Raw genomic sequence first — 24596 nt, forward strand, 5'->3', positions numbered from 1 at the left:
TTTAGTTAGAAATATACAGTTCAATAGTCAACTTTTTACATTCATATACAAAAGTATAATAATGTCTTTTATTGCTTGAAATAAAAATTGAGTCAACCATATATTGGTAGGAATAACTTTGGATTTAGAAAGAAGACCATCATCTTTGGCACAATGCTAAACCAAAAGGTGTAGAAAAAAACTTTTTGGGGTATGTCTGGGGCATTGTTTCTGACTGAATTTGAATCTGTTTCACTGATTCCACACCAAGGTTGAGACTGTACTATACTGCCATCGTTTTGAAAACACATTTCAATACGTGTCCGCCACTGCTGATGAAAACGTATTAGCACAGCTGGAGTTATGCTTGTAATGGTGTTGGTGATATGCTCCCTAAGTTGATTTATGCTTCAAATATCCTAAAAAATGTGTTTGAATAAAGAGCAACGAATTGAAATCATACTGATTGCCAGGTCAGGATTGAAATGTGTTTTCAAAACAATGGCAGTCATGTAGAGCATATTATATAAATAAAAATGGTTTTTCATTAAAAAACGATTATTTTTCCTGTGTATAGAAACTTATGGCCCATTCTGTGTATATATACAGTATATACTGTATACAAATATATATATATTTGTGTTTAATTATGGTTACTTAAGTTTATTTCTCTGTCATATATCACATATTGAATAACCTTGAATGTTACTTTTATACCCTTGCCCTGACATACAGCACCTTGTAATGGTGTGCTGTAAGACGAGCACTACAGTATATAAAATATAATGCACATTACCACTTCAGACTATTTAGATGTTCACATATATGCTGCTCTTCACTAAGGACTTAAAGGGTTCCAAGGCTGTGTTGAACACTTTCCTCAGCCTAAGTGTAATAGGTGCTTGCACTGTATCTGTGTTTCAATGCACTGATGAGTATCTTTTGCACTAAACAATATAAACCCAAGCAAGTGTTTTAAAAAGAAACATAAAGCAATGGCTGCGGTGGGCTGGCACCCTGCCCAGGGTTTGTTTCCTGCCATGTGCCCTGTGTTGGCTGGGATTGGCTCCAGCAGACTCCTGTGACCCTGTAGTTAGGATATAGCGGTTTGGATAATGGATGGATGGATGGATAATGCAACAATGCTTTGGCCTCACTGAAGGCTTTTGCAGAGATTTCACATACTGAGCAGAAATCACTGTACAATGACTGTGACCTACAGAAAAAAATTAATAGACATAAAAGGGTGGAAATGGAAGTTCTCCATACACTGCTTACAAACAGACTTGGTTTCATACATTTTACTAATAATTTCCAAGTTAGTAAATTAAAGACACATACAGTATCTGTAAACTAATTCCTGTTCACATGTTTAAATTCTGAAAGCTCTTGCCAAATCTAAAACTTGTGTATATCAGTTTAATTCCACAGCCAGGTTGAGATTGACCAAAAGCTGCTACCTACTTCTGTCCCTGCACTGGAACCAAGCTGGGTACAGGAACTTTGTCAAAATTTGGTTTTTAAACATTATAAAGATGCTGTATTACTGTGGTCAGAAAATACCTGAAAATCAGTTGGGCTTCAATATGAAGGTTGGCTGGTTCTTTATAAGTGAAGGTGCTCCATTATCAGTTTAGTTGAGTTTTTATCTACCTGACTCTTGGTGTAAGATTCAGCAATGTTCACAATAAAATTTGTTTAAAAAAATAAATAAATATAAAGGCCAGATGCTGAACAAGGAAACAATAAGACTAGAAATTGTAAATAAGTCAAACAAGAAAACAATGGAAAGTCAGGGAGAATAAGACTGAGAGAGAGACAGAGAGAGAGAGAGAGAGAGAGGAGAGAGAGAGAGTGAGAGGAGGAAAAAAGAAAGCAGACAGCTCCCCTCTCTATCTGAAAGGCAGTGACCGTGAAACCGGTTAAATAAACATTGATCAGTCCCCATTAGTGTCAGCCCGTTAGACCGGAATCTGATCAAAGTGCTGCTTGCTTAACACATTCCCTGTGCCCCGGCACCACAAAAAACTCATTTGTCCAGATCTGTACGGCTGTCAGGGAGAAATGTTTGGCTCTCCTGACTCAAGAGGAAGCCCCAAGATGGCAGGGCAGACTGACAGTCTTGAGGCCTGTAGCCAAGAGGGGATTTTGAATGCACAGCAATAGAAAAAAAAAAAATAAACTCAAGAGCCCACCCATAATGCTTTGTGAAAACATAAGGCCAAAGCAATATCTTTGAAAAACTTGTACCAAGGGCTCTTGCCATTTTGGACAAACATGACTCCTTTTTTATAGCCTTTTATCTATCTATCTATCTTTTATTTTTTCACATGTTGCCTTTGGAGCTGCTAAAACATTTGAAGTAAAGGTAAATAGTCAAGTTAGGTACAGACTTCTAGCTGTGCGTGCTCATGACAACCGCTAGAACAGCAGTGTTCGAACAAGTACATTTCCTGTTGCTTTAATATCACTGCATAGATTTCCAAAACTGATGGATCATAATAAAATTATATGTTGTTTTTCTCTTCACTTATGCTCACATTTTATTTATTGTTAAACTCCATGTACGTTGCCATTTAACCAATACCTATATCTACATTACCAAACACTTCGTACTGCAATAGAATAATTTTCACATTGCCTTTGTGGAAGGTTGTCAAGAACAATCAGAGGTCTCTCAGATTATATAATGTGATGCATCCAACCTCACACTCACCTCACCTCCAGCAGCAAAACTCTGTTGTCACATGCAAAGCAACCGGTTCCTCCTACGAATGCTGATATTCAGGTCTCTGTTGTTAATGATTGCAACACTTTGGTCAAGGAGAACAGCTAATTCCTGAGTTGGACTCCCACCCCTTCAATAGTGTGCAAACTTGTCAGGTCCTGACTTAATCTTAATCTTGTTTAGTTAAGCACAAACAACTGCAGCACAAGAGCTGTAGACTTGCATTTGTATCAATGAACAAAATTAAAGTTGCTATCATAAACTACAGTTTGAAGTCTACTAACAATTATAAATTAATGTTTTCTTGTTTCATCTTTATTTTGGGTGGTTAATGATGCTGCCTCTCAGTGTGAACAACTCAGGGTTGATTCTGGATGTTGTCTTCATGGTTCTCTCCATGTACTAGTGTATTTTCCTCAAGGTGCTCTGATTGGTTCCTACATTCCAAAAACAAATATGTATACTTTAATGAAGGGGCTTAATAGGCCAGGTGTGAGTAAGTTTGGTGTGAAAATAATTGGATATTTTTTACAGTATTGTGTATTGACATTTCTTTTCACTTAAAGACAAAGCGTAACACCTGACCATAGGGGAATGCATATCTTATAAATACATGTAATGATATTACATTATAGCAATTTCTAAACTGTTATGTAAAATTATCTTACGTTTTTGCTTCAGTAAGACAAGTCACATTTTTTTATTCAAAAATGATGTAATGTGACTGCTGATTTAATTATTCCAAACATGTTTAAATGCATACTTAGTGTCCTCAATGATGTTTCACAATGACACACAGGGGCAAGTGCATGGCAACACATCAACTGCAATGCTCTCAATGATGACATCAACCTCACATTGCCCAAGTGTTTAAAATAAAAATGTAAAAAATCACAAAACTCCCAGAATCCTTACATTTTCAAATACATCTAATCCAAATCCGGTTTGTGGAGGGCTGGAGTCCACGCCAGAATCATTTGGTACAAGGCAGGAACCATCTCTCTCACAGACACTTTACAATGCTGGGCCAATTTAAATTTGCCGATCTGCCTAAAATGGACTAATATACACTCAAACACATACACATATTCTGTCAACACAGGTGTATAACAAACCCCAAATTAACCAGCATAGTATGATATTAACCAAATTCACTCACTGTGCCCTAATATGTATAAAACTGGAACTAGCACTAACATTACGTGTATCTTTTGGCATAGACTTTATTATAATAATTTGTGTACAAGGAGAAGACAAGTTTCATCTAGGCGTTATGTGCATTGAAACACCTACCTCTGTGTTCTCTTGATTTTAAACAATATAGAACCATGCACTAACTGGCTCCTCCAGTTGAAAGGAAGAGTGAAGTTAATCCTAATGGGGCTCCACAGAGCAGTTTGCACATGTAACAGAAAATCCTGATCTTTCTTGCTGGACAGAAAACCGATATTTTGTTGAAAGCCATGGTTGCTATACAATCCGAACAACAAATTGGTTGCAATGCCATATTGTGACATCCACAATTAGTTTTGTAACACTCAAAATTTCAAATTCAATTACAATATCACACCTTTTATTAGCTAACTAAAAAGATTACAATATGCAAGCTTTCGAGGCAACTCAGGCCCCTTCTTCAGGCAAAATGTAATCACCTGAAGAAGGGGCCTGATTTGCCTCGAAAGCTTGCATATTGTAATCTTTTTAGTTAGCCAATAAAAGATGTCATTTTGCTAGACTTCTCATGACATTTATAATGGCTAACACGGTACAACACCGTAGTACTAAATTCAATTGCTAAATTGTTATGCACATAGAGAATTTACTGTTGATGTGTATTTATTATGAGTCATTAGAAGGTTAATTGTTAAGGCTCTTTATTTGAGATATGGCTGAAAATGACACACAACCAAATCACTGGAGTGATTCAATGTCATATTTACACCTATATGCAAGTACAATAGTGTTCATTGTGATTTAGACACAACATTAGAAGGGGCAGAGATTCTAACTGCTATCAAAGCGAAAATCACTGTTGGTCTCTGATGCTAAACATATCCTAACTACCAGTAGTAGGCCCTGTTGAGTTGTAGGACCTATAATGGATGACATCCAACATACTTAACACAAGTTTGCTTTCTGAGTTGAACAATAGAAGAAATAAGAAACTGAAAGAAACGTTATACAATTAAATAAATAAAATTACTACCAAGATATCTGGATATGCAGAAACAGATTTTAAACCATGACTTTCCTTTTCATGTCTTATAAAAATCATTAATTCATGTTATATTTAGTGCGAGTGAGTAAATAGTTCACTGTATTCACCCTAAAGTAAATTTTTATGGGGCACAGTGAGGGAAAAAAAATGTAAGCTATCTCTGTGATTGTTTTTGCCTAAACCTTTGGTTTCTGTATGAGATTAAGTTATCAGCCAAATTGAAGGTGGTAGTTGAGACTAAATGCTAGTCTGAAATTAAGTCAATAACCAATTGGAAGAAGCCAAAGTCATGAGGGTTATGAGTTAAAGAAAAAATGATACCCTTACTTCAGCAGTAGCATCACATCAGTTTCTTCAGGCAGATAAAATGGAAAGAAGGTGGTTGTAACCTACAGTATAGTGACAGACCAAATACTGAAGGTCACTGGATATGGAATTAGGATACCAAAATTTAAAGTTACTTAGATAAGGGTGTTTGGTACAAATGCCAGGTTTTCCAAACCACTGTATCTAGTATTCTGCGGTGGGTTGGCACCCTGCCCAGGATTGGTTCCTGCCTTGTGCCCTGTGTTGGCTGGGATTGGCTCCAGCAGACCCCCGTGACCCTGTGTTCGGATTCAGCGGGTTAGAAAATGGATGGATGGATGGATGGATGTATCTAGTATTTTACTCTTCATCCATCTCCTCCCTCGGGATGGCCTGATGAGATGAATAAGCTCAGTTTTTGGATTTATAACACTTCCAGGCAGTGGACTTTAATCCCTTTTTGGATAAGCAACTGTGTATAAATTCGAATGATATTACTGTGAAAGTGCATTTGTGGGACTGTCATATGTTCTTTGTGTTTTTCAGCAAGTGGATACTATTGCCCAGAGCTAATACAGGCATAAACAGTCCCCATCAAATACATACTTATTGTAGTAATAATAAGTACCATCTTTGTACTGCTATACCCATCTCCGCCATGTGGTGTTTCAACCCCTAGCTAATCTCTTTCAGTGCCCCCCTCACTCCTAATTTCCAAACCACCTAACAGTTCTCAGAAAATCTTAGTTTTAGTGCTTCAGACTCCCTGTTTCAACGTGTCATGGAAGTTGCTTTCTCAGATGAAACACCAGGATGTTTTTTTTCTTTTTTTTTGACTGCACTTATTTCATCTGATCTCCAACTGTGCCTAGGGATGTTTTTATCGGAGTGAACCCTATCCTGTTATCTTTAATCAAAGACAAAGGCAAGATGTTTGGTATGGATTTATCATTTATTTGCTACCCTACCTTTGGATAATATGCTTTGTTAGCTATTCCGAGCACCCACAAAATCTTAACTTCTTATTGACAAGTTGTCACTGGCTAACAATTGCAAGCTTGGAAAGAATTGGAATAAAACTGCTAAACGGAAACAAGAATTGCGTAAGTGAGCAATCATAGCCAGTCACTAGGGATATGCACAGCATATGAAGAGGACACCTTCACATGAATTTGCCAGGGAAACTAGCCATATCAGACTACTAAAGGTTTTCAGGGAGTAAACCACAGTCACAGTAAGGTGGGCAGTTCTTTACAAATTATATTAACTATAAATTAGGTTTCCATTAGATAGACATACTTAATTAAGGTTATCCACTGGTTGCTGTTGCAGGATAAATATGGACCTGGTATATTAAAGTAAAAATTATGTTTCTCCCATCCATCTAACACAAGGACTGACTACTTGCTTTAGCTTGGTAATTTCATTTCTTAATTAAAAGAAGAATATCAACAAATCTAATCACATATATACTAGAAAATTTCATGAAAGAAATGAGGTAAATGAAGAAAACAATAAATGAAAAAAGGAAATCAAATGCATGTACGCCTTTGTTCTTTGTTTTTTGTAGGTACCAGTCTCTTTCTATGTGTGTTCAGAGCATGTGAATGTACAGTGAACTGGCAGTTTATCAGAAGGCACAAAATAGTCTGTATAATTAATGATGGCTTTCAATGAATTTATCACATAGAAAATACAAGATGAATTAAACATTTTTGTGCTAAGCATTATTACATTTTAAATATTTTTTAAAAAGGCACCTTTTTATGTTACAGTATGACCATAAAAAAAGTTATGTTGTTACAATACAATGTACGCTGCTTGATCATTTTTGTATCATGAATATAAGTATTATTGCAAGTGTTAATTCACTGTTTATCAGTACGGCAGTATCTATCTATCTATCTATCTATCTATCTATCTATCTATCTATCTATCTATCTATCTATCTATCTAACATTCAAGAATTTATCTTTAAACAGTTATGATGATGGCTAATGTATACTCTGTACATTTATGGGAACATTGTCTCTCAAAGCATCAAACCCAGCACTACATTTAAAGAAATAATCGTGCAAAAATAAAGCACATACATCATGTTTCGATGATGTGCGCCCTTAATAAACTGAGTGTACCATAGTTCCAATCCACACATTCTGGAAGTGTTTTTTGGAGAGCCTTTTTAAATACTAATTTTAAAGAAACTTGATATTTAAATTATCTTTAACATAAATAGAATTAATAATATACTATTAGGTAAATCAGTAATCATTAATAAGATTTTTGTGAAATAATTTAGTTACTGCTTTAGATTTTCCTTTATTACCTCAAATGGATCTGCATGTAATGAGAATGTTTCATAAACAAAATTACATATTGGCTTCTGGAGTTACCTGAAAACTGACAAATTATTTAAATATTTCAGTGAAAGAGCCATTTAAATTAATTTCAATAGAATTACAGATTCATTCATTACTAGTGAAATAATTGTTATTTTAAACAGAGTTACAACTTACTCTGTGGTCAAATTTAAATTTGCTGCAACTGCTATTAGACTTATTTTCAAGCAAGAGTGAAGAGCGCTATTACAGGAGGCGTATATTATTGGAAAACTACTTAAAAAGTGTGTTATTTTTCACAAATAGGAAATAGCTTAAGTGATATGTGGGTGAATTTTTGCATTGTAATGATTGTAGTGACTGCGTATTTTTAACAGACAGTATGATTTAGTAGTTTTATGATGTTGCTCTATAGAATGTTTATCTTATATTGTTAACAACAATATGCAATGGATTGCTACCTTGTGTCCACTGCTGGAAGGACTAATATGATCTCCTAAAACTGTATATCTGAAGAGAAAATTATATATAATCAGAATATTTTTTATTTTTAGCAAAGTCATATTTTTAGAATTTTGGCAGGTAGGTATTTTAATAGATGGTATGTTTACTTTCTACTGCTAACAGTCAGATGTGGCAATGGTGAAGAATATTTTAATTATATAAAGATGCTGTTGTCTTACAATAGGCGTATAGTTTTTCCCAGTTAGCACAATGATGGTATTTTTAATATATATAAAATATACTGTATGCTTTCTTATTTTAGTAATTATAAAAACAAAACTTTATTTTGTTAGCTGAATCATATTTAAAGGATGAGTATTTTATTAATACGAGTGAGAAAGTGTCTCTTAAGAATGTTAAAAATTATAATAGATTAATTGTCTTATTTTGACAAGAAATTTCAGAATTTGTACTACAAAATAGGTAAGTAATTTGAATATCACGAAACTAGAATAAATGCATTGACACTAGCAAGATATTTTATTGTTAACACTATTATAACATAATGGAGGAGATTTTGTTTTCATTTACACGGTTAAATGTATTTTTAAAGTCAGTAAATTTTTCAGATTACTTTTCTTTGGATGCAAATTCTCTGTTATTAAAAGGTCAATTTATCCTCTACTTGATGGATTATTTTCTGTATGCCTGGTTTGTAGCTATCAAGCAACTACTGTTAACATTAATACCTACAGATTCACGCGAACCAGACAACTGGGTTTCACCTCATTTGCATAACGATGTCACTAACACACAAAGGGTTTGGACTGTGAAAGTGGGAGGTGAAGCGTCAATAATAAAAATTATATTTTAAAAGAAAGGTAGGTTAAAAACAATATTATAACATGAATAAAGATTACATTTTCTTTCAAAAATTATAAAAACAATTCTGCTTAACAATCATTGGATTTTGAAATGTGTTTGAAAGAACCATATTTTTCAAGGTTAACTAATTGGTTGGAGTTCTTGATAATACTGTTTTAACAGAAGTCAGATTTTGTTCATATTGACACAATTAAGTAGTTAATATTTTTTCAGTACCCATCTTGGTTCTGAAATTTTTTATATACAAATAATAAAATAGTGACGATATTAAGCCATTTTTAAACATATCATAAATACCACTGGGCTAGTAGTAAATTCTAGCTGTAAAACACAGCCTGATACTTAGTATTCTTGACTTGCTGATAGGAATTTTTGGTAAAATTGTTATTTGTTATTGTTAATAGAACACATGAGCAGCTTCTTCATTTGTTGGATTTATTTTTGTTAAACACAATTGATAGATAAAACTTAATTTTTTGGTGATTCAATTTGTTTGACAGTGGTTATGTTTGGCACAGGAGATTCAACATGTTTACTTTTGATTTAATTTCTTGCGGCTCATGAAAATATGTATTTTCTATTTGTGATTAATTTTTATTATTATAACAGTAAACAAATAAAAAACAACAATTTTCTGTACATGACCAAAAATATTGCATTTGTTTCACAAGACACAATAATGGATTTTAAAATTTTGGTGAAAGTTTGTGTTATTTGGACTGCAGAGATAATCGATTAACTTTTATGTACAGTATTTAATTTAAAGATTTACACTTTTAAAAATATAATTTATTAAGTGGTAAGAAGCAGCCATTTTGTTATTTTCAATTAAAGCTAAAAATGTTCTGGTTAATTTTGTTGATCATTATAGGAAAACACATTTCTATTCTTTGTTGTTTTCGTTACTTTTACAGCTCACTATTTAGAAAAAGCAGTTTCAGTAAAAGAATTTATTTTTAACAGTCGATATTTAAATGTTTCTAAAATATTGAACATGTATTTAACCAGTGTTGAGCAAAGAGTTTATTTTCTCTAAAATAATTTTGTTCGTATTCTTCATTGGATTTTTTCTTTTACCGTTTATGTAAACCTTTAATCTTTTAAATAATTATTTAATCTTCCAAGACACAGGAAGGTGCTACTAATGTAAACAGCAATTTAATTGTGATTTGTTTGATTTAAATATTTTCAGTTTGCCTTCATAAATTTATATTTTCTATTTTTGTTACAGATGTGAATATTTTGTTCATTCTCACTATAAAATGATTTGTTATGCTAATGATTCTGAGTAGATTTGTAATAAATGTTAACAGAATTTTGAATTTTCTCACACTGACAGGCAGGTGGATTTTCTGTTAATGTTAAGAAAAATTATGCATTTGCTCACGCAGGTATTTTTGGTTTGCTTAGTCTCTGACCTACTTACAGTGACTCGGAGTATAAGCTAAAAACTCAAGAGAATTCATAAGGTTTTAAAAATGTTTTACCATGCCTTCCCTATTATCTTTTCTATTTATACTTTCAATGTACTGACTGACCTTACATTGGTTTGAAAGTATTTAAACAGCACTCACTGGTCCAGAAAATACTTATATAGTTTTACTGTCTGGTATATATACTTATTTTGTGATTGTCAATTTAAAAAAGAAAAAAAAAATTATATGAAACACTTAAGTGGTAGTTAATCTGCTTTCTGATACACTAGTGACGCTTTAAAGTGAAAGTGACCATTATTGAACTGTCCTTTGTCTAATCAAGCACTATTCTTTAGACATGAAATACACTTCCCAGCATGGGCAGAAATTTCAAAAACACGTAAACCAGTTAATTGACCACACATTTTCCCAAACTTCATCACCTTCCCAGGCTGCCTCAGCACAGTGGAAAATGCCAGCTTCATTACAGAACAACTGACAGAAAGAAAAGCATGAATTAAGGTGTATTTCTTACTTTTCCATAAACGGATTTTACTGTCAGCATTACCACATTAAAACCAATAATGCAGGCTTAGGTAGGGCTATCAAAAAATAAGGTGCTGTTATCTTAATATTAATGTTGGAACTATCCATCTTTTGTAATGCAGGAGAGAGGGCAGAATATCCATTATGGAATTTTTACGGTAATACAATGTGGCCGCTGTTTGAGAGCTATTATTTTATATTATAAAATTATTTATTATCTGTTTGCCCTAAACAGAAAAATGCATTTGTTATTCAGTGGCATAAACTTACCACAATGAAACCTAGTCAACTTAAAATTTCCTTAAATATTATGAATATGTACAGATATCTACAGAAATTCCTGATTTCCATTTAACTAGGCAATGTAGCCATTCAGAAGTCAACGTGTGTTATTAGCTAAGATGTTTTACTGCGATTACAATAAATGAAATTATTGATGTAATAACAAAGCATAAGAGAGCTTAAATCCACAGAGGCAATCAGAAGGTTTTTCTTTTCTTAAGATCGATCTTCATCCAATTTTATCAAAATGTGGCACATTAGATGAGCATATTATTGATTATCTGCTACAGATGATCTATAGTTAAAAACTTCATCCCCTTAAATAAATAAAATGGGGTGTTAATTAAAAATACTAAAACTACTTAAGAATATGTATCAGGAAAGCAAGATAGATTAAGAGATCCCAACACATCACAAAATACAAAACTATAAGCTGTTCTCAGGTGCTGTAGACAACAAACTGGAAAGTGTAATTTCAGTGTGTGATACAAACTTTTAAAACCCACATGGATATGACTGCCATATTACTCACACCAAATCAGGACTTCAGGAAAGACATAGCCTTGTAAAAGGTGTTTCTAGAATATTAGTTATGTGTGGATGAGTATGGAAGTCAGGTAAAAACCTACACATTGGGATTTTACCAACCTTCGGTTCATCTTTATTTTATATACAGAAAGTGATTTTATGGTAATCTCCATTTCTAAGCATTCCTTGTGCACCCTTTTGTCCAAAATACTGCTTTGTGTATAGGCAGTGTAAGAAACTTGCTTATAATTCCTTAACTAGTCAGATGTGGGGATATATCTGCAACTAGGTTGCTTCCAGTCCAACATCCTGCCACAAGTAATATATATAAAAAAGATATATAGTGCATTGCATACATATGTACAGTACAATGCACAAGTGTAGGCATACATTCCTTTACATTTATTCTGCTCCCATATCCTCCCGTACAAGTGTTTGTATAAGGAGATGCTGCACTATGTGACTTACTCTTGGGATCATTTGAGACCTCAGTGACAGAACAGACTAAGAAAGTCATACCTTGCGGTACATCAAATTGGTTCTTTTGACAAATGAACACTGCAGTCGAATGAAACCTCCCAGTCTCCTTGCCACTGGATCAAATATAACAAGTTTTTTTTTTTGTTTGTGGAAATGTTTGTAGAAGTTACCTTGCAAGCATTTTACTCTTGCCAAAATATTTTAATGACAAGTGTGATTATATTATTCCATAAGTCTTTCAGCCCCAGATGAGATGGGAGTATATTATTTTATTCCAAGTTGATTATCGATTTCTTTTTGGCATATCTAACTTTGATTGAACGCCTAACAATCCATACTGCTCAATCTAGCTATGGAAAAGTCTAGATAAGGTACCCTACACACAGTGAGCTTAATTTCTTTGTGACTGCATTACTATTTCCAGTGACACAATTATATGCTGTAAAAACCTAAAGGTTAATTAATCTCCAGACCTAGAATAAGTTAATGATTAACAGCAAATATCTAGAGCACACTACATTTGTGACACAAATAATATATGTTAGTAAACTCTTCAAATCAAGCGTTTGTCACCACCACAGCCACAAGTATGATACCATACTCTGTCTTTTTTCTCTCAGTCATTGGTTGCTGCTTCCTTCGTTCTTCCTCACATGCTGTGTCTCTCTTCCTCCCAACTGTGGCTCTCTGTTATGAGGAGGGCAGCTCTATTTATCCAATCCGCGGAAATGCTTCCAGAGATATGAGGCTGCAGCTCTGAAGCACTTCTGGGTGAGGTTGGAGCCCAACAGCAGGCCCCCCCACTGGACCCCACTAGACTGTCAAAGCTCAACATGCCTTGTGGGCACCCATGTAGGGATCTGAGCCTGAGATCACTGCCATCCAGTGCCCTCTGGGAGACAGAGCACTGTGTAAGCTGTCTCCCACTCTCCTTCCACTCCCGGCAATCCCTCAAATCATTTAAAAGATAAGTATAAATGGATACCAAGTCATTCATCCAAACACTGAGAATCAATATCATAATAAAGATTTTCACATTACAACTATTGACTTTAACTAATCTCTTCTATTATGCATATTAAGAGTCTGCCTTACCAATAAGTTAAAGACCAAGGTGCAAAAGAAAACTAGAAGAGCATGTGCTGGGTAAAAAAGACACATAAATCTAATACCTCACTGACAGCCACAATTAGACAATTAGCCCAAGCACCATCCAAGCTAAAAGATAGTTCTGTATAAGAGTTGACTAAAACGAATTAACAGAAATGCACCTTGGGTCAAACATTTTCAAGCTTTTTTGCAATATGTGTCTGTAATAAAACAAGGAAAGCCATAACACAAATGCAGACAAAAACATATTTTTTCACTGTTTACCTTTCAATGTGAAGGGCTGCAGTGTTCATCTTATCTCTAACAATATTTTCTATCTCCTCCTGAGGAATTATCAGAAACTCCCTGGCCAACTGAGAAATATAAATCCCCCTAACTTGTCCTGAGTGTGTCACTGGGTCTTGTACCACACGGTGTGTCTGGCATCCTAGCCATATGCCCAGTGTACTTCAGCTGGCTTCTTCTGAAGTGGAAAAGCAAGAGATCTGCTCTGAACTCCCACAATATTGCTCTGCTCCTCAATTAACAGTGAACCTTAAAACCCTGTACAACAAACTCATTTTGACTGCTTGTACTCTTTGTTTTGGACACTTCACAGAGTTCATCATCAAAGGTAAGAATGAGAATGTAGAGTGACTGGTAAATCAAAAGCTTTGTTCAAAGATGTACCTACCACTTCAGTCCTATAGTCTGGTTTAGTTCTCATTGTATCAATCTTCTTTATCCTCATTTGCATACCAGACCTCAAGGAACTTTAGCCCCTCTTCGCGTGGGCAGCTGTCTATTCCTTGCTAGAGACAAAAAGTCACTACTGTCTAGAGGTGTTGATTCTCATCCCAACGGCATAACATACTGATACAAACCATTCCAGCATACACTGGAGATCACAATCCGATGAGTCCAAGGCAACATCATCTGCAATACTTTTCCAGCCTTTGATGTGTCTTGATATTCTGCCTCCGGATCTCATAAGCAACAGAGGAGACATCAAGTACAAAAACACATTACAAGAAGCAAACACCTGATATCATTAGAACATCAGAACATTAGAACAATCTAGATGAGAACAGGCCATTTAGCCCAACAAAGCTTGCCAGTCCTATCCACTTATTTCTTCCAGAAAAACATCAAGTCAAGTTTTGAAAGTCCCTTACTGTCTGCCACACTACTTGGTAGCTTATTCCAACTGTCTATTGTTCTTTGTGTAAAGAAAAACTTCCTAATGTTTGTTCGAAACTTACCCTTAACAAATTTCCAACTGTGTCCCCGTGTTCTTGATGAACTCATTTTAAAATAGCAGTCTCTATCCACTGTACTAATTCCCTTCATAATTTTAAACACTTCAATCATGCCACCTCTTAATCTTCTTTTGCTGAAACTGAAAAGGCTCAGCTCTTTTAATCTATCCTCATAATTCATAACCTGTATCCCTGGAATCAGTCTAGGTGCTCTTCTCTGGACCTTTTCTAGCAATGTTATGTCATTTTTGTAGCCTGGAGACCAAAACTGCACGCAGTACTCCAGATTAGGCCTCACCAGTGTGTGTGTGCATCCTGGAAACCTATACTCATAGCTACTTCCACTCCACTTCTACTTCTACCAGAGTGCAAATCCATTTCCCAGGTCTGCCCTCAAACCTCTGTGTAAAGCACGATCATTAAGCATTTGATGTAACACCAGTTAGGTGACAGGCAAGACTGGGACATATCCATTCAATTCTTCCTGAGTCATTGCCAAAATCTTCAAGAGGGCTGAAGAACACCACTTTGCCTTTATTGCTCAGATATACAACTAACAAAATTATGTAGTACATGACACAGGGAAGCTATAATTATGATAATCTTTACATAGCTGTTACTCTGTTATAAAGTTCTCTTGAGAGAGCTTGTGGAAGTATAATAGCTCTGAAATATTTTATACAACTTCACCTTCTTCCAGATGATACTAACACATAAATCCAGAAGAATACGCCACCATCCTGGTTAATTTGGTGTTCCACTGATTTGTTCCACTTCATTAACTTCTAGCTTATATTGTGACCCCAGCTTATTTTCTGAATGGGCAGAATTCATTTCACCAAAAAATGCTTCACTAAAAAGGTTACTATGCTTTAGTTTTCTGATTATCACACTGTTAGCTCTCTGACAGAAACAAATGATATCTTTCCTGAGGTTTTTAAGACCAGACATACACAACCTAAGTCCTTCTTTATTAACCTCCCATTATGCAGGCTGCAGTCCCATCGAACTGGATCCACAAAGACTCTTTAAAATATAGTCTGTTATGAAAATCCTGATCAGCCCATGAAGGCTGACAACAATAAAAACAGTCCCTGAAATTTGAATATCAGAACTGAAGTGAACATTGCACAGGAGTGACGTCAAAACAGAGGAGGTTAATATGAGTACTGCCTTTTGATGATCCTCCACATCAAGCCAGAGGAATGTTGCACTAAGATCTATGTCGTCTTGTATGCAGGCATCATAAACATTGTTATACCCATCTACAAACTATGTCCTGAATTCCCATTTGTAATAGTCTGATGCCTTGCCTTTCATGTGGTGCCTTGTCAACAACGTTCTGAAAATAAAGATATATAATATCATATGCGGGTGGCGCGGTGGTGGAGTGGGTAGCACTGCTGCCTTGCAGTTCAGAGACCCGTGTTTGCTTCCCGGGTCCTCCCTGTGTGGAGTTTGCATGTTCTCCCCGTGTCTGTGTGGGTTTCCTTCAGGTACTCCGGTTTCCTCCCACAGTCCAAAGACATACAGATTAGGTGCATTGACGATTCTAACTTAATGTGTGTGTGTGTGTGTGTGTGCGCCCAGTGGTGGGCTGGCGCCCTGCCCGGAGTTTGTTTCCTGTCTTGTGCCCTGTGTTGGCTGCAACTGGCTCCAGCAGACCGCCGTGACCCTATAGTTAGGATATAGCAGGTTGGATAATGGATGGATAATAATGCAATATCATATGCTCTTATAACACAATTATCAGGAAGCTTTCTATATACAGTGGGCATAAGAATTTCTGCCACCTTTGGTAAAAATGAGTAAACAAAGCTTTTGTAGTGTGGTGATGCAGTGTACTGCCCAGCTTCTCAATCCCAGTTGCATGTTGTCAGACTCAATGGAGACAGGTACATATGAGAATGCAGTCACTTTACTGTATTTCCAACAGATAAAGCAGAGACTTTATATACTTAATATTTTAATTTATGAAAAATAGATTAAGACTTCACTTTACAGAGGACAGCAAAAATTACGTCTTGTTAGAACATTCAGTGGGAAATGTCAGTACTGAAATAGTGTGAATCAAATGTATTTGACAAAAGTGAAGGTGTGAAACACAAAAGAATAATTTGAGGTGTATTCTAATTAGTAATGCATGAATACAAAAGTCTTTTAAAAATGAAAATAAAACATCTGCAGATGACAGGAAGTCAAAGGTTTCAAGTTGCTTACTAACTTCAATATTATCCAATCAACTTAAAAGTAGCTTATTTTGTTTGCTTCTGGGATATCAAATTTCTCAACTAAGTTTTAATATGGACCATTAGAAACTTAGGACTACTTTGTAATGGGAGGAAACCACATCAGTTAAACAGGTTCAACATTTCATTCGATTTGTCAACCATTAGAGCTGGTTTACCAAGAAGTTCAGTGAAATTATTTTCCTTATATTGAGCCTGACTAAAAAGACATTCAAAGGTTTTCCTGGACTAACAAGACTCAACAGGTATTTGATCATTTGAAATCTGCTTTTATAACCGCCCCAATAATGACACATACATTGGGCAAATCTAATAAGGTGATTCCACAGAGTAGTACCTACTGTATAAAGACAACAAACACCCACTGAGAATTGTGTAAGTGAGCTTTAGCATAACAGGAAAGCTGCTATTAAAAGAGTTTCTAATGAGTAAGCACAAACAACATGTATTTAGGAAAGCTTAAATTTACAGCTTAGAAAATTAGTAACAGACCTTAGAAGGTACTTGTATGTCAAATATGAATCCAGCATAATCGAGGATAGATATGGTTGGTTCCATTTGACTCAAGTCAAGACAACGATAGCAGCATTCATAGTCAATCCAATATTGAGCCACCAGTTTCTCTACAGCCCCTGAGATTTACTAAATAGGTTTCCATTTGTGGAAGTGAAGGACTCTGCAACACATGATAGAACACAACCTGCTGGCAATTTTGTTTACAAATGAATGTTAGTACTAAAAGGCTAATAATAATAATGAATCAAGCTAGGCAAAATTGTGAAAAAAACAAAGAGTAAACTGTAGTTTTAGGAGTAGATTAATGTAGATGAAGCTGGAGACACAAATGAAGCCAGGAAGGTCTCAATAATAGACAAATGAATGGATACAATCAGGTTTAAAAGTTTACAAAATAATTTAGGCTCAAATGACTTCAAATGATGCCCAGGTAATTGCTGCTTACTGTTGGGGAAATAGGTGTGATCAAAAGCAAGGCATGGCATCAGCTTTTTAATCACCTTTCTCCTGCTGTTGTCGCCAATCTCATGTAGAGTGACAGACTCGACCCATCATTTTTTTTAACTCCTTCTTATCACCCAGCCTGCTGCAAACCATCTGGAGCACTTAATTCCTAGATAATGTATTTTCCATGCCTGTTATGTTATATTTCATGTTCCACCATGGTGGTTCTGTTTAGGGGAGTTTTCTAATTGTAAAAAAACTTTTATGATTACATTGTAGCCTCATACTTTTAGCTTCCACAAAAGTGTTTTAAAGCAATTCCCAGACTTAAGTTATTAAAATGAATCTCATTATATAATATTCAGAAATGGTGATGTCTGATGTCTACTGTGAAAGATCTGTGCCTTGATTTCAGCACCTAATACTTCTATGGTACATATATTTCAGTCTTTTATAAATATAATTCACGCCGACTTACTTTACAGAGTAATAGCCAATACATTATACTGAATTTATACGTATGGAGACATCATCTGTTTTAGATGTAATGATTTTATTTTCTTTATCCTTGCTCTTGGATATTATGACTGATCAAATGATATTCAGATTAAAAGATTACCCAAAATGTTCTTTCACTGCATACGTAGTGTTGTGTCTTCTTCCCCACTAACCTTAAATCTATTACAGAGCTGCTTGGTAGCTAGATACAGCAAAAAAAATTCCTACTGCTATGTTTTTACAGTCATCTTTGGTAAAGACCCGACTACATATTCAGCCTCAGCAACACACTGTATATATTATGTACACTGAAATTAATTTTATCAGTATAAGGAACAGACAAACTGGCACTGCAGAAAAGCTATGGGTGTGTACCAGCAAAATGCTCAGTTTTAAATTAACACAATACATACAACATACTTTAATTTTTTTGTCACATTGTTATTCCGCAGTGGAAGAATGTGAAGCCCTACCTTAATATAACAGGCAGTTCCTCCCAAATCACGTTCACTCCAGTTTAATAAATAACACTAAATATGCTCTCTTTTTTTTGCACAGTTTTATGCTAAAATTATGCTTACCAGATAATCTGTTTTTCATTCCATTTTATACCTGCAGCAATTGCGGTTACTAAACAAGATACCTTCATATCTTTAATCTAACAGCCTGTATACCAAATATTGAATACTCTGTTGAAGGTATAGTAAAATTGTACCACTATAGAGGTGGGTGGCATATTATATGGGCAGGGTATATCTGCATTAATTGATTAGTCATAAGTAAAACCGTGCCTATATCACAAAGTTTCCCCATTGAAATTCAGCTTTGCAACCAGGGTGAGGTGGCTGCAGTCAAGAAAGATTTCAAAGATTTAAAACACAAAGTGGTTGCAGTCTCACTGGCATTTCTGTCTCAAACAAACATTGCAACAATTTATCAGCTATTGAATACATATGCAAGAACAATGTCACCTAAATACTCTATTAATCACCTGTCTCAAATTAATAATCAAAGGTACAGTAAATAATGCTCCAAAAACATTTTTCTTAATTTCATGCAATAACAACCAATGGGGTCTTGACACTGCACAAAACACATTAGTATATAGGATTCAAAGAGGCTATTCTCATTCATTGCTAATACAAAAGCATCACGTCAGTATGTCGTGGCATGCTTTGTTTTGCCAACCAATACACAATTCAAGCTCACATTGTACAACTGTGTAATAATTCAAAGCTCCTATTCAAATCTGTTATCAAAATAGTCACATAAACAAAGCACACTTTGCAAATTCTGTATGTCTCACTGTCTTTTTTATCCTTTCCCAAAGCTACTGTTATTAAACTGTTATTCTGCAGTCTATTTAACAATAGACTGCAGAATTATTTTGATTCTATTCATCTCAAAACATAAAAGTCAACTGATTGTGTGTGACTGTTCTAGGTTTTTTGGATGTCTGCACATATTTTGTTCTTTCTTAAAACTGCTATGTTGTATGATAGCAAGATCAGCACCCACCAACTGTTTACCTTTTATTTTATTACTATCCATTTACTGTATCTATCAATTATTTTAACACATTTTTCATTACAGGACTACTGGAAGATCTTGTACTGTGTCCAAGCTCCAATTCTAGTTCCGTGAATGGAACACAAGTCCCCTAAAGGGCACACATACACATAAACCTAGAACTTGCTCATACCAGACCAATTTAGAGTTTCCAAAGACCCTCACACATAGACTGCAGTGACAGGGCCAGGACTCAAGCTCAGTCGCTCAGAATTATGAGGCATCAGTGCTAACCACTATACTAGTATACCACCTATGTGTTTTTCAACCCAAGCGATTTCAGAGAATTTGTTCTTCCTACATGATTATGTTTAATCTGATGAATGGCCTTCGATCAATAATAATCTGTTGTTAAACTTTATATTACTTTCTTTATAACAGGTTATATACCATCCATCATTCAACCCGCTATATCCTAACTACAGGGTCACGGGAGTCTGCTAGAGCCAATCCCAGCCAACACAGGGCGCAAGGCAGGAAACAAACCCCGGGCAGGGTGCTAGCCCACCGCAGGACAAATACACACACACTAAGCACACATTAGGGACAATTTAGGACTGCCAATGCACCTAACCAAACCAAATGTCTTTGGACTGTGAGAGGAAACGGAGCACCCGGAGGAAACCCACGCAGACACGGGGAGAACATGCAAACTCCACGCAGAAAGGACCAGGGAAGCGAACCCAGGTCTCCTAACTGCCGCAGTGCTACCCACTTTGCCACCGCGTTGCCAACAGGTTATATGAAAATGTGTAAAGTGTTACATGCACTCTTTACCTCAAGTTTAGACCCTAAAACATAAAGCTTTATTCAGTACTTATGTTGCTGCCTACATTGCTTATCATGTCCAGAAAGCTGTGTTGGAAGTCACTTTTATGTACATATTTTATTTTTACTAAATATTTTTGATTTTTTTTTTTAATTACTTAAGAAAATGCTGATAGAGTATAGGGTACTTAATTCAGTCTGGGGTAATAAAAGCATTTTTCACAAAAATGATTTCTTTTCCCACAGACTGGTAGGTCCTTTTCCCAGCTGGCACACTTATCATTCAGCTTCTATAAATCCCTTTCCAATATGTTCACTAGCATAGCATCAAACATAGATGGCCTTGGTAACGTCACCAGAGAGGCACTTTATCTTACATATAGGGAGGACAAAGCTTTCATGAGGAAGAAAAACAAGGCTAACTCTCATTCAAAGGTTGACTTAATTTACACACTCTATTGGATTTGAAGGTAGGGCTTTAAATGACTCGGATAACAACTTAAATGCATTTGGTGTGGTCAAGTAGATAATGGTCACGTAGGTGTGCAGATTTGGGACAAGGATATTGAAAGATTTAAGAATATTGGTGATAATTAAACAAAGACAGCTAGGGTTGGAGGAGAGAAAAAATATTTTTTGAGCAAGACAAAAGTGAAATGAACAAATTACAATAATCAGGACAATAAAGGGTTGATATCTGATTTTTTTTTCTCATGACCAAATCAACATTGGAAACCTGCACACATAATATTAATCCTTAAGGATAGCATTTAATACTGTGGAAATCAATGCATCTGCTTATAACAAAATGGGAATGGAAGAGCTACTGTATACTTTTTGCAGTGCAGTGCATTGCTTTTCCAAGACAATTCCTTTGAGAAGCTGAAAAACATGTAAATGAAAGGAGTATTAATGAGTCAGATTGTTTTTAATTAAATCATAAATTTCTCACCTTTGCAAAAGTGACTACTCCCACATGAAAACAAATACTCTATGGCATTCTACAGAGTGTGACAGCTGGTTACAATGAACTGCTTTGCTCTATGAATTCTAGGTTTCCTCTAATGCCTTATATTCACTTTCAGTCATTTCTATCAATTTGTGGTTACTTTTGCAAAATGTCATTCTTTATACTACATGATTAAATCATTTAACCTACTGCCCCGTTCCTGCTAGCAAAGCTATTTATATTGATTTTTTTGTTTTTAATGATCTTGATAGTAAATTTAAGCACTTAAGATTTGTGATGGCTGTCATAATCAAAACAATATTTAAAGGACACATGAATGAAAACAAGCAGTGTTTGAACAATAATTTCAATAAGTAATCATTTCAATTTTTTATTTCTAAATATAAATGATTTCTGATAAGAAGGTAGCACTAACCACCCACTGATAACCAACAGATCAGGCAACATTTGGTGGAAAAAACATACATAACAGAACTATACATACAGCAGAAATTTTTTAGTAAATGTTTAAAAATGTTTACAAAATAAAAGTTCTGTAAAAAGATTGAATTGCTTGATAAAGACATTATTTTTCTCACACTGTATAACTAGCCAGCTAAGATAACTTTCATACTTCTAGATTTGAATATATGTTGTATTCAAAGTATCAAAAAAGTATATTCCATGAAATTTTTTTAAAAAAAACAAACATTTTATTAGCATTTTTTAAAACACTGATTTTGTAAACTGCTACCAACCTTACCGATTTTACTTGCATTACCATCCATTGACCAAGTGGACTCTCATGAATGGAGATGACACGTGCAGTTAGATAGATAGATAGATAGATAGATAGATAGATAGATAGATAGATAGATAGATAGATAGATAGATAGATAGATAGATCTCGGCTGTCCACAAGCAAATGATGAACATATCCTAAAACTGCCCAAGAACCATCCATCTGCTCATAAAGTGATACACATGATGGACAAAATGCACAAAGATTCCTCATTCTTTTCCTTTCTGCTTCCCAAACTCAGATTCAATTTTTTGATAGAAAATAATTCTTGGAATGAGATGTGGTAATCCAACTGGCAATCAGATTATACTGAAACACTCTGCAAAAAAGACTCACTGCAGTGGTGCTGAAAGAGATGCAGGAGAGATTTGATTGCCTAACTTGTGCAAATGTGAGAATACTTCTGAATTTAAATACCCATCTATGCATCCATTTAGGTAGCTGGAGCCTCATATGGCAGTATCGTTATTAATACTGGACAGGGCAGTTGGTCTAGTGCTGGAATCCCACATTAAAATGTACTTACCAATTAAGCTAGCATGCATGTACTAGATAAAAATATCTGTTGAAGTCCATGGGGAAAACATCTAAACAGACTACAAACTGGTTGGAAACTTCAACCTGGTCCCATGAGTTGAGTTGTAGAAGCACTAACCACTGTGCCACCATGCATCCTTAGACATTGATCTCAATTGCCAGATTGTGTACCGTATATACCGTCTTCAACTTTAACCACAGTGCTTCTGACTTTTATATAAAAAATGCATTAATATTTCTGTCATGAGTCTGTTCTCATATGCAAATGTATCAGCCAGTTTGTGCGATCCAACTTTTTCAAGACTTAACTTGCAAATTTCTACACCGCCTCGCCAAAGTAAGCTACTCTTCAGGTTTCCAGTTCTCTGGACACTTCCACGTCTCTTGTCCTCTACATATTTTCTGTATCACTGAGCATAGCACTTCTGTTTCCGCGTACACTAACTGACTTTTAATTTCGCCCGGGGTATCTCTCCACACCCACTAACTTGTCTTTTATGATTTTCAAGTGCTTCGTGCACAACCCTTTTGAGCTTCAAACCAACACCCACAGGTCTCTGCGGTTTCTCTTTCGTCGTATTTAGGTATGTGCGGAATTTACAGTCACGTCCCAAAAGTGTCTTAAACTCTATAGCATGAAACACCATTGAAGAACTGCAATTTCAAAACTTAACTAATCAGAAAAAAATCAAATAAGTGAAATCTGATGCTAATGAATGAACTATCCAGGCATCTATTCATCCATTCATTTTGGGGTATTGGGTCGCGTGGGGGCGAGCCTACCCTGACAGTAGGAGCCTAATACTCAGGTATTCCTCATGTAAGCTGTGTTTTCTACTTTATAATGAATTGGGTCAGGCGGGTTTACGTTTTTCAATCACGGCTAGGTGGGCACTTGAGATGCACATGACGTGCGCTACACTCACTACACTCGCATCTAATTTCTTAAACTACAGTTGAGAAGTTTCTTTTCAGACAGCGTCCATCCCTCGTACACCCCTCAGCTCGGCCCCAGCAAACCCCCACATACGGCCCACCATGATCTTACCTGTTGTTGGTCCTGTTCCAGTAGACTGAGTGTCGGTAGCCAAGTACAGTTTCCTCCAATATTATAATGAGCCACCAGTAGAGCCCGACTGTAGCACATTGGATCCAGAGCATTTCGGACGGCCCGATTTGCAAACCGCAGCGGCCAGCCTGGCAGAGAAGCTTGCCGATTCCACCTCAGCCTTTCTGAGTTATATAGATGGCTCGATACAATTCTTGTAGTCTTTCATTGCATCGCTGTTTGAAAATAAAAAAATCTAAAACGTTGAAACCAGTGAAAATCGTCAGGGATAGGGGGAAGGGGGCTGCTCGCTCTCCCATAGGCGGGGCCTCCGAACTTTAATCCAATCGCTTTAATGGGAGGGAAGGCAGTTTTGCCGGAGTCTGCAAACTTTCGCAACCTTTTTCTCTCTTGCCTTTGTTCTTGCTAACTGGTTCGTTTCGAGTTCATCCTTTTACACACAGCTTGGGCTCTTCTAAGGGGCGCGTTAAATCAAGTCTGAGCAGTCGTGCGCTAAACCCAAGTGTGGAGTCGCAGTAGCCAACCCGTCATTAGTAACGCAGAACCGCGAGTGACCGCAGCGCCAATGTACGCCCCTGAGTCTTCGGATCACACACATCTCGGCGCCTTGGCCACAGACGCGCCCCACATGCCAAAATTTCTGTCTAAATATGCAAAAAGAAAAAAGTATATACTGTAATATATATATATGTATATA

At 35.9% G+C, this 24596-nt stretch overlaps 1 protein-coding gene across 2 annotated transcripts in view; it reads right to left on the reverse strand.

Annotated features, from left to right (window-relative positions):
• The window catches only part of si:dkey-246i14.3 (ephrin A4), a 99181-nt gene extending 74848 nt beyond the window's left edge, over nucleotides 1-24333 (reverse strand). For both annotated transcript variants that reach the window (XM_039763371.1, XM_039763364.1), the window contains exon 1: nucleotides 23879-24333. In XM_039763371.1, the coding sequence (XP_039619305.1) occupies nucleotides 23879-23991 (113 nt within the window). In that variant the 5' untranslated portion in view covers nucleotides 23992-24333. The remainder of the gene's footprint in view (nucleotides 1-23878) is intronic.
• Nucleotides 24334-24596: the final 263 nt, after the last annotated feature.

This window comes from Polypterus senegalus, chromosome 1, assembly GCF_016835505.1.
Source record: "Polypterus senegalus isolate Bchr_013 chromosome 1, ASM1683550v1, whole genome shotgun sequence".
NCBI classification, from domain to species: Eukaryota; Metazoa; Chordata; class Cladistia; order Polypteriformes; family Polypteridae; genus Polypterus; species Polypterus senegalus.